The sequence below is a fragment of the Drosophila ficusphila genome, unplaced genomic scaffold, assembly GCF_018152265.1.
Source record: "Drosophila ficusphila isolate 14025-0441.05 unplaced genomic scaffold, ASM1815226v1 contig_414, whole genome shotgun sequence".
Classification (NCBI taxonomy): domain Eukaryota; kingdom Metazoa; phylum Arthropoda; class Insecta; order Diptera; family Drosophilidae; genus Drosophila; species Drosophila ficusphila.
This window is the reverse complement of record NW_025064328.1, coordinates 19745605-19758708: the sequence shown is the minus strand read 5'-3', so window position 1 is coordinate 19758708 and position 13104 is coordinate 19745605. Positions and strand designations below refer to the sequence as shown.

The window sequence follows — 13104 nt, the reverse complement described above, 5'->3', positions numbered from 1 at the left end:
TTCTTTAAAAGCGCCCTCCGGTTGGCGGTTGAGGTCCTTGTCATATTTCGTTCCCATCAGAGAAACCTGTGCACCAAATAAGCTCAACCAATTTATTTTCCATAACAACTGTGTGTGGCTCTGTGTGGCTGCCTAGAGAACTGGAAAGAGAACCAACATCAATTTTTGACTCGACTGCAAGATACCCAGTACATATATTATACATATATACATTATATGTAATATACATATGTATTTTATATATACACGCAGTTGAAAGATAAAGGGACTCATATGTAATTTGCAAAACAAGATTGTTTATAACTTTTTCAGTACCTACATTATTAAAAGTTTCACATACCCAGTCTTTTATTCGGCTGTTACTGGGTAAAAAACAGGGGGAGAGAACCAACAAAATTCTGTTGCCCTTCAACCATCAGAAAAGTAATGAACGTCCGACGCTCCGAAAATTGGCACAGTCAAAGCGCTAGACGCTCTGTCCCCGTTCGTTTTTGCTGGATTTTTTGGCTTGGTTCTGGGTTTTCATCCTTTTCCCTTTCCAAAGTGCGCCTCAATATGCATTACATTTATGTCGGGAGGCAGGCACATCCATTGTTTACAGCCGGCCTATTCGTAATATTGTGTAACACACAACAACAGCAACAACAACAACGCTAACAGGCAGACTCATCTTCTCGTTTCTCCAGGCAGGCCAATCTAAGCATGTCGGATCCATGCAAATTTTGAGGTCGGCTTTTTAGTACGAAAATGGAGAAGAGAAATTTCCTCTCCATTTGCTCAGTTCTTTCTATGGCTACGCTCGCTGTGCTGCGAAGGAATGTTGAATTGGAGTTGTTTAACAGATAAAGGCGTAGTCAAACTCTAGCCTAATTCGTATTAAGATTTTTTATTTAACTAAGATATTTCTGTTGCGTGTGCAACAAGACTTAACAAAAATATTGTTATTCAACTCTAACCTGTGTAGCAAACTTGCAAAAAACAAAAACAGATTATGTAAAAATTTGTTTAAAACGTTACGCTGCTTATCCAAACTAACAGGGAATATTGCAAGTTTTAGGAATGTGTCCTGAAAAAAAAATGTTTCATTGATTAAGTTTACACTGGGAAAGCCAGAGAGTGCGTCAAGTGCGGAGAAGCGATTTTGTGAATGTATTTAATAATGAAATACCATTTATGGATTTGTATATCTTCCGACTCTTATGCCTCCACCCTCTTGCCTTAGATAAAGTGTGTGTGGTTCAAGTTGGAGCAGCGACAACAGAAAGATATGGGGATAGCATATAGGAAAATGTATACACATATTACATTTTTTTCAATCTTAAATGCATTCTTGCTAAACATCATTAAGAAATTAACCCAACAGCGAAATCATACGATCGTTTACCTTAACCAAAGCCCACTTTTGTATTAAGGTAAATTAGACTCAAATTTCAGGGGAATTTTACTTGTTATCCATCGTTGTTTTCTACCGTTAAAAGTGAAGAGAGAAGGGTCGTTTTGAAAGCCAATAAAATGTGAAATTGAATTTAAACAGTAGAAGGGCCAGGTTAAATAGGATAACAAACATTGCAAATCCTTCCATTCCTGTTTAAACGGACGCGTTCATAAAATATGCAATTAACTGTACATGAGGGAAAACAATGGGCTCGGTTGGATGTTTTAGTGAAGGCAGGAGATGCGACAGGTTTGTTTGGGTCTAAGAAGCGGGCAGGGCGTTAAATTCAGCAGCAAAGCCAGCCATATTTTGCGGAAATTGTTGGTTTGTAATTTGAATTTGCGCCATTTGCATTCAATGTGACGCTCGCAAATGAAACACAATGAGTGTGTGTTCTGCGACCCAAGCGAGCACTAGCTATGCACTGAAAACAAACCTCTAAAACTTTAAGAAATGGAATACAAAATTCAAATCTTACGAAATGTTCAAATTAAGATTAGCTAAAAGTAACCCTGCGAGAAACAAAAACTTCTCAGATAATATTTTTATTGATAATGGTAGAGCAATAATAAAGCCAATACATAATTATTTATGTAGGTGTATGCTAAAAATGTATTACATATATATATTTATTATATGAAATAACAATACTTATTTTATTTATTTACAGTAATCAACGGTCAAGAAATAGCGACAGGTATGTCACACTAAATATTTATCAATTTCATATATGTAAATTGATTTTGTTTAGATTTGTTCAATTCCTTAAAAAGAGAATTAGCATTTTTTGGATCGGGAATTTCGTAGTCAAAGGTTTTGTCATTTCCTCTTTAATATTTGTACATAGTGCTCCCTTTTCTGTAATGTCCTATAATTTTTGTAAGTGCTTGTTTGTGTGTAGTTGGTGTGCGTTTATTAGCTTTTGTAACGGTCCCAGGACGCCTTTGGCTTCTGACACGCAACCAACAGCGATGCGCGGCGTCTCCAAACGGAAAGCGGATGTCGTCGGCAATATTTTGTTGGCAAGTTTTCCTGCCCCTTCCCCCGAGTGACTCCTTGGCCCTCCTCCTCCATCCCAGTCCCCCGCTAGTCGAAACTTGTAGCAAAGTTGTGTTGTATCTTCAAGTCAATGAGCTTTTTTATATGCGTTTGGGCTGGTGCGGGTGCAGATGAAGTTGGCTTACTGTGTTAGTGAGAAAATAAAGTTGCTCGACATTTGCTTCCCCGATTCTGGGCCAAAAGTGTATTAAGTCTGTGGTATATGAGTGGGCCAGAAGGAGGCGTCTTGGGCTGGATAGGCGTATACTACAGTTTGTAGTATAGTATGTGTTGCTCCGACCGTACTTCTCTACGCCTTGCTGTTACAGTCACTTTAAGCGGATTTCGCTATAAGTAGCTGAAAGTTATGTTAACGATTCTGGATGTGCGTATGTATGTTTCGGGTGATGATGATCCGAAAGTTTCGGGGATTTCGGGTTGCGACTACAAGCAAAATTGGTCACGCGTTGAAAGGGCAGGGAGCATCAACATTAAACTGAATATAAACACTTGGCACGCTTTAACCCTTGCATTTTCTGTCTAAAACCTACAAACACTTCAAAATTGCATTTCTTAAGTTCTTAAACGCAACTACTTTAAAACTCAGGAAAAACATTACTTTGCGATTTTTTTTTATAGAAAAAAGTCAAAACCTCTGACAATCTTTTGCCGAATGTGGTCCTCTAAAGAACTCTGGTTATCAATACCCGGTTTTATTGCCCCAATGAAATTCTCGCTGTTCCACAAAAGGCAATAAATTCAAGTGAACATAAATATGGCCGATGGAGAGGGCTGTTGGGGAAAAGCTCTTCTTATTTTAAGGAAGCAACCTTTTAAAATCAGGAGAGGGAGGGGAAAATCAGCCCATTCCAGTGGCGTGCAGTTAATGAGCGCTGCCTTTATTCACCACCCTCAGCCTATCGACAGCTTTTCCTTCCGCTCGGCGGCCTTCCTTTCCGAAGAGCGCGTGCACTTAATATGTTCGGTTAGTGAAATGGGCCAAATTAATAGTGCACGTGTTGTGAATCGAGAGGGAAAGAGACTTGGGGTCAACTTAAAGTACGAGAGAAATTGAGCCAATCCACCGCTTAAAGCTACATGCGGCAAATTTGTTCGTTTTGTAAATGTCCAACGGGGACCGATATTTTAGATTTCAACCTTAAACGTCTGGCAAAAACCACTCCTCCATGTTAACGACAGCCGGAATGACGATTGGCCAAACATGTTTCTTTCACATGTCCATTTCGTCTCGTTCTCTATGTTTAGAACCACAAAATTCCGGAGAGTGAAAAAGTGTTTGCCTTTGTGTGCAGGTATTCTCGTATAGTACATTCGAAGCTTACATAGGAAAATGTAGTGTTAATTGTGGCCTGCGGTTTGCGCCTGCTGTTACTTGTTTTTATTTTCAGCATATTGTGGTTTTACTCTTGAAGAAACAAAGCTAGCCGGGCTTTAAAACAAAAGTTAGCCAGGGGTTCTCGAGGATGTATTGCAAGCAGTCCTACCATTCGTTCGGGTTACCTTTTCTCGCCTTAGTCAAGGTATTAAATATATGAAGAAAGCCGAAACCAACATCTGTACTAGCCTTAAGCATAAGCCCAACTCATAACCAGCGATGATAAACAACCCTTGATAAGTATTTGATGACACCGCTATCCATATAATGCAATTGTCCACATGAGAAATGGAATTACGGTCATGATTTATGGATAACAGTGGTTTTCCTCAATGCGATTTCTCATGTCTAATTTTAGTTTTTTTGTGCGTCGAGTTAACCAACTGAAAGGAGTCACAGTCATTGCCTTACTTTTCGTGGCTTGCTGCTGTGGTAATAGTTTTTGTCTGCCTAAGTTATGAGTCACTGCCAAGGAAGGTTGCTTAAGGAGGAGAACTAAGCCTTGATTGGCAAAAAGAAAGGTCCGAGAAAGAAAAGGTATTTGCAGTTGGGACAAACCTAACCACTTAGATAAGTTTCAATTTAAATTCCTTAAGTCAAGCAGGGCATTCAATTATTTTATCGTTGAAATTTGACAATACTTATCGTGGAGCTTACAGTCTAACTTTGATACTTGGCAAGCACATATGTAGTTCTGGGTTTTATTCTTATTTTGATGTTCGATTATTGCCAACACAACGCCGAAACAGAAACAGATTTCGAAAGGTACAGCTTCAAAAATTGTTAATCGCACTCAAATCCTACCCGTTCAACAATGGGGAACGTGATGGCGTCAACCGCAGGCGTGGACTCCTCCCGTGGTCGCGGCAACGTGTCCGCAGGCTTGCGCTTGCCGGACGCCCCCACCCCTCCTCCCGCCGGAATGCCGCAGCAGCTGGTGCAGGAGATGGAGACGGAGGCCCGCAAAACGGAGCTGACCAATCCCGGAACAGTGGAGGAGCTGCACAGCCGCTGCCGCGACATCCAGGCGAACACCTTCGAGGGCGCCAAGATCATGCTCAACAAGGGACTGAGCAACCACTTCCAGGTGACGCACACCATCAACATGAACGCGGCGGCGGCCAGTGGCTACCGCTTCGGAGCCACCTACGTAGGCACCAAGCAGTTCGGCCCGAACGAGGCGTTCCCCGTCCTCCTGGGGGAGATCGATCCGATGGGCAACATGAACGCCAACGTGATCCACCAGTTCACTCCTCGTCTGAGGTGCAAGTTCGCCGCGCAGTTCCAGGACTCGAAGCTGGTGGCCACCCAGCTGACGGGCGACTACCGCGGCAAGGACTACACCTTGTCCCTGACGATGGGCAACCCGGGCATCCTGACGGGCTCCGGCGTGATTGTGTGCCAGTACCTGCAGGCGGTCACCCAGAGACTGGCCCTCGGCTCGGAGCTGGCCTACCAGTACGGACCCAATGTGCCCGGTCGCCAAGTGGCTGTGCTATCGGCGGTGGGACGCTACGCCGTCGCGGATTCCGTGTGGGCGTGCACTCTGGGACCTGGTGGCTTCCACCTCAGCTACTACCAGAAGGCCAGTGACCAGCTGCAGATCGGAGTCGAGGTGGAGACGAATCTGCGCCTGCAGGAGTCCACGGCCACGGTGGCCTACCAGGTGGACCTTCCCAAGGCGGACCTGGTCTTCCGCGGCAGCCTCGACTCCAACTGGCACATTGCCGGCGTCCTAGAGAAGCGGCTGCAGCCGCTGCCCTTCTCGTTGGCCATCAGCGGTCGCATGAACCACCTCAAGAACAGCTTCCGGCTGGGATGCGGCCTCATGATCGGTTAACCTGAAAGCTAGCGGGGATTAGGCACAGCTAGCACCGGTCGTTTCTGTTCTCCTCTTGTGTTTGGGAAATTGCACTCTGCGGGAGTCACAAGGAAGAAGAAGCAACCAAAGCTAACATGTTCAGAAACTAAATTTTGAAATTACTAATGTTTTAATTATACTAGGTTGCACTCAATCCCATTTCTTGGCTTTCCATGGCTTTTAAAATTGTATTGTGAAATGTCTACAGACAGGATCATCAAATCAAGTTGAAAAACAACTGAAATAGTGGAGATGTTATTATTCTGTGTAACATTGAATTGTAATTTTTAAAGTTTAAATTTTGGTATCAAGGAACAGCAAATTTGAAATAAAATGTTCAGGTTTAAGAAATGCTTGGCTTCGCTTCAAAATCTAAATTAATTATTATGCAATATTGTGCTTTTTCAATGCGAAATTACTCACGTATTTATCTAGTACATGCATTTTATTTGAGTTATGAAAATCCGGTATCTCAATTTTTGTTTTGTTATGTCTGTTAGTTGTGACATACAAAATTACAAACGCTGCCACCGAATTTGATTGTAAACCAAGAGTCGAAAACGACCATCAAATACTTTTGACTTTCCATTAAGGCATCTCTTCTCTGCTTTTAAAAGCTGCATTCTGGGTCACATTACCCAAACCGCATCTTTTCAGTGGTGCCACCACGAAGGTCAATGCAAAATGGCGTCGCCGACAAAATACAAAGCGCCAAATGGCGTGTGCTTCGCATTAGCATTCCACCCACGAGACGAGTCCCCAGTTCGAACCCCCCAATTTGTTTCTCCCTCTTTACGAAACACAAAGAGTTAAGCGCATTTCGGGATTTACTGAGCTCTTGAAAAAAGTTCAAAAGCTTCAACAGTTTTGAGTTTTTCATTGCGGATATTTCACATGGCAGCCGAAACAACAATCCTGGCTATTTTAACAGGAAAGGAATAGTAATGTTCTTTACCAATTTCTAACTCTTTAATATTTTGAATTCAATTAGTTCTTTCTTATATCTCAATGTTTCTTATATCTCAATGTGTCGACCGCTTAAAATTTAATTCAAAGCAGCTAGAGGATACAGGAAACACTCACGTAGGAGACAGCAAAGATTTGTTATATGCCTCGCTTCGAGGTTAATTAAAACTCTCCGTTATGTTGGGAAATATGTCGGTGAGGTTAAAGTTCACCGAGGTGTTAAAGTTGTCAGAGATATCGTTTCAGCCGCACACAAAATGACAGAACGTGAGATGCCACTGGTGGCGGGGAGATTAAGTGGAACGTATGTGAAATCGAGATGCGAGAAGTGGAGTCTCCGATGGGAGGCTAGAAAAATACCACCTTCCATCCCGGCATACGCAGTGTGTTTGCTTGCCTTTGCGTGTCCGTCCGGCAGCCTTGAGCTGTCCGCTCTCCACTCTCCGCTCCCATCTAAACTGTGTATCCTTGGCATCATCAATTAAGATGTGCGCACCAAGGAAACAAATGCACACTCGTGTGAGTCACTCGGGTTGATTAAAACTTTTCAAACCCCTGGTGTACACTGTACACCCTATTGACATCAATTGTTTGAAAGACTATCAAAAACATACAACATACAAAATCTATAGTCGAGTTCCTTGACTATAAAATACTTGTTAATAGATTCACATCAGTATATGGCATAACCCTACAAGTATGATTTATGCCAAATGCAAAACATGTCCGAGTTTAAAATAAATGTTTAATAAAACACAATGCTAAATAGTCCGGCTGATTGTTAAAGTATACTACATTTATATTTTAATGGATGTAACTTTTAAATATCGCAATGTTTTGAAAATGCTTCCTAATTTGGTTACCGGTTAAATAAGACCTGTTTCATGCATTTCATCCTGTCGATTATTCATCGTTGCCTCAGCATTATTGATCCCTTTTAAGTTATTACAAGATTTGTGCCATTTGATTAATTGCGTACAATACTGAATCAATAAATCGCAAAGCAATAAGCGAAAGGTAAACCAATCCATTATAATTTATGCACCTCTCATCTTGAAATTAATTTGTAAGGGGAGTGATGAGCGGGTCGGGTATTTGTTGTGGCAGTTTCAGCGGCGCGACCTTCACACAAAAACAAACCCCCAATCGAAAAAGGCAAGCGAACAGCAGCAGCATAAATAATAAAAACAAAAGGCGGTAAAATTTATGCCCGAAAACAGAAAAAGTGAGCAATAAATTGAAAGAGTCAGAACCAACGGAGCGCAGATGCGGCAACGTTGATAAAAGCCCGAACAATCGAAAGAGGCCAAAAGTAAAGGGCCAAATAGAAGTAAAATAAATGGGGTTACAGCTCGTCCTCCTGGTTGGATAACTGCTCTGTCTACTTCCACTTCTATCTCCCGCCCCCAGTCCGCCTCCCTTTGTTCATTGGCTTCAGTTCGGCAGACTGAGTTCATAACAGATTTATGGTAACTAAAGTTAATTGGCCAAATTGATTTGCAGGTGCAAAATATCGCGAGAGCCTTGTAGTCATCTCCTGACACGTTTCGAGATAAGTCAGATGCTGTTGCAAATCGTTGACCCCAATCACGTGTCTGGGTGGGACAAGTTGCCTCTTTAAAGGTATGAGCGAGGATTTTAATAAATTAATTCATTCAGCTCAAGCCGAATGCAAAGGTGCTTCTTCACCTATTGCTGCAGATACTGTGCGCTAATCGGAATTTATTGTATAAAATTATCTTTAGAATATCGGCAAGACTTAGCTGAAAGGGTAAACGATTCATTTCCGCTAAGAGCAAGCTACGCTAAAGGTTTTGGCGAACTTAGTTTTCATGACGAATGTGCACAGAGCGGTTCTCCGTTTCCATTTCCATTCTTGAGTGGCCCTAGAAATGTGGATCTGTTGAGTTCCCTGTTGCTCTGCCTTTCGTAGCCGACTTCTCCGATGTACAACCACCCATCCTCGCGGAGACCACATTTAATAGAGCGTGAACAACAATTGGCCTGCTCATGCGGTTCTGATTCTAGTGTTTTGTGCTCGGGTGTCTCCGCATCCGTCCATCGATTTGGCATTCATGCCGTTTATCGCTAATATCAGTACCTGCATTTTCAACGATTTCAATTTGGTTTCCATTTTGCCCCGAAAATTGAACCATGCCATTTTCGCCCCAACCAACCATCACTCGGTCCGCAATCGTTTTTCTGTGCAATTTGCATGTGCACTATAAATTTTAACGAATTCATTTGTTTGTGAAACGTGTCCAGACAGTCTGCAGAAAGGGGGGTCAGTGGGCGGTGGGTGGTGGTGGGTGGTTGATGGGCGGTGGGTGGTGGCTGGGGGCAGCAACATAAGCAGGAGTAAGGGAGGGGAGGGAAGAATAGAACACAGCATTTGCGGCCAACAAATGTACTTGCCGTTGTTGACACAATTGAGCGTTGTATTTAATATGTATTTTTCCTTTTTCGCACCCCCTCTTTTCGCAGTTCCACTCTTTGTTTTGTTTATTTGTCACATTTTTTTCATTTCTCGCATTTATTTGCGCTAAAAATTGGCATGCTAACCGCCTTGTAGTTGTGCTAAAGCAGGGCAAAAAATATAGGCATTTCAACATATTGTTGAACATATTCAAATTGTTGGTGTTTATTGGAATCCATTTGTGATTGAGATTTTATTGTTGTCATTTGGCAATACAAAATATATTTTTTGCCATATGCAGGAATTTGAATTTATTTAATTTTAGTTTTAAATACATTCAAATTCAAATACATCTTTAACCTCAGGGAAATCGTAAATCAAACTATTGGCGTAACGAAAAAGTTGGATTGTTTATCCTTTCGTGGAAAGTCAGACAATTACATATGCGATTTTCAGTTCTTTTCTATGTTTTTTTTTTACCAAACGATTCTTTGTGCTTGTTTTCCACTTATTTGGCTTTGCAACCCACTTCCATGTCTTTCTGCAGTCATTATAAGCACCTCGGAACTCAGTTAAGCAGAAGGGAAGCGCCAAGGAAAACAGAAAGGGAGAGAAAATCTGTGCTGGGGGAAAACAATTTTCAATTTGACCTTCAGCCCCAAGTCAAGCACACAAATAGAAAAGCGAATGTATGTGCACAACAATGGGATTTGGCCGAACTGGTTTCTGCTTTTCATATCGAGTAAATTTATATCAAGAAAGAAGAAACTCAAGCGTTAGACTTCAATAAGTTACATACCCTAATGAAGTGTGCTATTTTAAATTATTAAGTTGATAGTACTGTGATTAAACGTTTAACTGGGCGATACCGAGTTGAGCAGAAAGCCGATTACGGTAAAAAAAAAAATTCCGAGTTGAGCAGAAACGATTTTTGGACATAAAAAAAGAACGTCCGAGTTGAGCAGAAGACCGATTACGGTAAAAAAAAAATATAAACATCCGAGTTGCGCATGAACGCCTTTTCCACATAAAAAACCAATGTCAGAGATGCCACAAAATCATTATTAATTAAATAATTTAATTTTTCAAAAAAATGGTTCTTTTTTCAGTTTTCAGTTTAGTTTTTTTTTTTTGAAAAATTACTTAATAATCATATAGCATATGTATCAATGCAAAAGTGCGCGCGCACTTTTGCATTGATACATATGCTATATGATTGTTAAGTAATTTTTCTCAAAAAAAAGGTTATTTTTTCAGTTTTTAATTTAGTTTTTTTTTAGAAAAATTACTTAATAATCATATATGATATATGATTATTAAGTAATAATTATTTGCAAATAAATGAATAATAAATATGTAATAATTATATGAATAAGTAATGATTTTGACGCATCTCTGACATTGATTTTGCCCAACTCGGATGTTTTTTTTTTACCGTTATCGGTTTTATGCTCAACTCGGACGTTCATTTTTTATGTTCAAAAATCGTTTCTGCTCAACTCGGATGTTCATTTTTTATGTCCAAAAATCGTTTCTGCTCAACTCGGACAATTTTTTTCAATTTTCTGCTCAACTCGGCTAGCCCCGTTTAACTTTTAACACAGAAGTATAACAGCAAAAAAAAGTACATTTTACCGTTGTGAAAACTAATACCTATTTTACTTTGTAATTCTCTTTCAAAACTTATTTTCAAGTTCGTGTTTGTATAACAATAAAATAAAAATATGTTGTAGCATAAGGATTAAAACCAAATAAATATTTTATTGATAATATCAGGGCAATCAAATAACCTTACCGCATAACGAATACTACCACGACCCAAATTGTTATCCTAAAGTTATATTACAATTCCACTTTAATAGATGTAAACTTCATCCTTAGAAGCTGTCAAAAGTAGGAAGATAAAAATGATTTTACTCTTTGAATTGCAATAATGAAAAACTACAAAGAGCAGAGCCGAAAACTGTTAAAAGAAAAATAAAAACAGGCAAAGTACGCACACATTCGAGTCAGCCGGCGAACATTGAAAAGTTGACTAGTCAACGTCGCTTTCGATGCATTGAAAAGAAGATAGTACGTGGCATGTTTGCCCGCTGTTGGCCTCGAAAAGCAACAAAAATAAATCAAACAAAAAGCTGAAGAAGCAATAGCAGCAAAACGGGCAGTGCACAACAAGAACTAAAAAAGTAATAGGAAAAACAAGAAACAAACCAACTAGATAACCTGAAAGAGGAACTAAAAATTATACTAAAAGGCAAATAGAAAAATCGCAACATTAAAAATTTCGATTTTGTTTGGAGTAGTTAAACGTATTTATCATTTCTCTTATATAACTACCTTCTGTCACTTGAATTAAATTATTAATGCTTGATTTGGCAATTCAAAACATCCAGAAAAACATTCCCTGCACTTGTTTCCATAAAAAGTTTCAAAACTTCCAAAAAACAGCAGAATAAACAACCTCAGACTGAAAGAAGCCATTTGGAAAATATAATCCAATTTTTGACTTCGCTATTCACCATCATCGTCCTCTTTTCTTCCCGCCAGCACTCAAAAAATAATTGCCATATATATTTATACTCCATACATATTTATAATGTTAGCTTGCATTTCGGATTTTGCTTTGCCCGACTTGTTTTTCGGCATTTCCATCTCGCTTCCTTTTCTTTCGCCAGTTTTCCGCTGGGCGGGTGAACACGATTCGGTCTGGAAAACTAAGCTCAGTCCGTGTGGCATTGATAACTTTTTCGACTTGAGGGAAACCAAGGCTTGTTGGGGCTTTTCATTTGACGAGCTTAAAGAGCAGCAGGGTGAGGGCGGGGTGAACGCTTTAATGTAAACAAGTAGTGACGACGGTGGCGCAACGCCTCTCGCGTGTTGGCCAAGAAGGTGAACGACGAGTTGTTGCCTGAACTTGTTGCAATTATTCTGGCCAGGCTGCAGAAGCTTTTGCACGTTACAAAAAGGTTTGGCTTACATCAACTAAATTCCATTTGCTCCTTCCCCCCTCTCATGTAAATCACTAAAATTTGTTCTTCAAATATTCATTTAAAATATTGTCCTGCCGAAGGACGTGCTGCAACCCCTTGCTATCGGGAAAAGGTTCGTATAACCCTTTTGAAAACTCGGAACACCCCTCCACACCATTTCTGTTCCTCGACCTCGGCAATTAAATTACACAAAAGCTGGGGCGAGTTTAACGAATGGAAAGCGAGCACAAAAGAAGGCAAAGACGTAAGAAAATAATTTATCCGTTTTTCCTGTAGTATAAACCAAAAGAGCTAAGAAGCTCATGACATTTAGATTTGCCTTTCTGGATACTCATTTAAAATGATTAAAGTTGAACTGATGATTTTGGATACTTGATGGATTTGGTTACTTGCTTTTATTAGGAAACCATCGAGGTACAACATTGAACCTTCTTTAACACTGCCACGAAATCCAAATCGAGCAGATATTTACAATATAACCTTATAACTTTGCAGTTCAACAACGTTGAAGGGGAGATGCACGCGATTTTAAATAAACTGATTTGAGTTGGCGTCCGTCTTTCTACTTGTGCTAGAAAACGACCATTTCCTTTTTTGGCGAGACGTTGATGGAAGTACCGTATCCTGTACCTAAGAAAGGAATTCTTTGGGTTGCTAACGTAACGAAGCGTAACGTAACGTCAAAGGTAGCTGACGTCATTTAAACCCGTTAAAACGGGAAATTTATCCATAAAACTGTTATGTTATTCTTCAATTTAATTTTAATCTAAAATATTCTGAAAGGTTGCTCAGCTGTTTGCCGTTTCAACAAGTATTTATTAATACATTTTGATAAAGAATAAATTTAATTGGCTAACTTAGTACTGAAGAGTAGAAGAGTAGAAAACGACCATTTTCTTTTTTGGCGAGACGTTGATGGAAGTACCGTATACCGTACCTAAGGAAGGGATTCTTTGTGTTGCTAACGTAACGTAACGTAACGTCAAAGGTAGCTGACGTCAT

At 40.1% G+C, this 13104-nt stretch overlaps 2 protein-coding genes across 4 annotated transcripts in view; both read left to right on the top strand.

Annotated features, from left to right (window-relative positions):
• Window positions 1-13104, top strand: part of LOC108094294 (7SK snRNA methylphosphate capping enzyme bin3) — a 37697-nt gene that overhangs the window by 12663 nt on the left and 11930 nt on the right. For 2 of the 3 annotated variants that reach the window (XM_017194798.2, XM_017194797.2), the window contains exon 2: window positions 2106-2132. The exons of the other annotated variant lie outside the window; for it this stretch is intronic. The gene's annotated coding sequence lies outside the window, so the exon portion shown is untranslated. The remainder of the gene's footprint in view (window positions 1-2105; window positions 2133-13104) is intronic. 3 annotated transcript variants of the gene reach the window in all.
• Window positions 4511-6081, top strand: LOC108094295 (mitochondrial import receptor subunit TOM40 homolog 2). Its single transcript, XM_017194800.2, has one exon. It carries the CDS (start codon window positions 4684-4686, stop codon window positions 5707-5709), a length of 1026 nt encoding a protein of 341 aa, XP_017050289.1. The 5' UTR covers window positions 4511-4683; the 3' UTR covers window positions 5710-6081.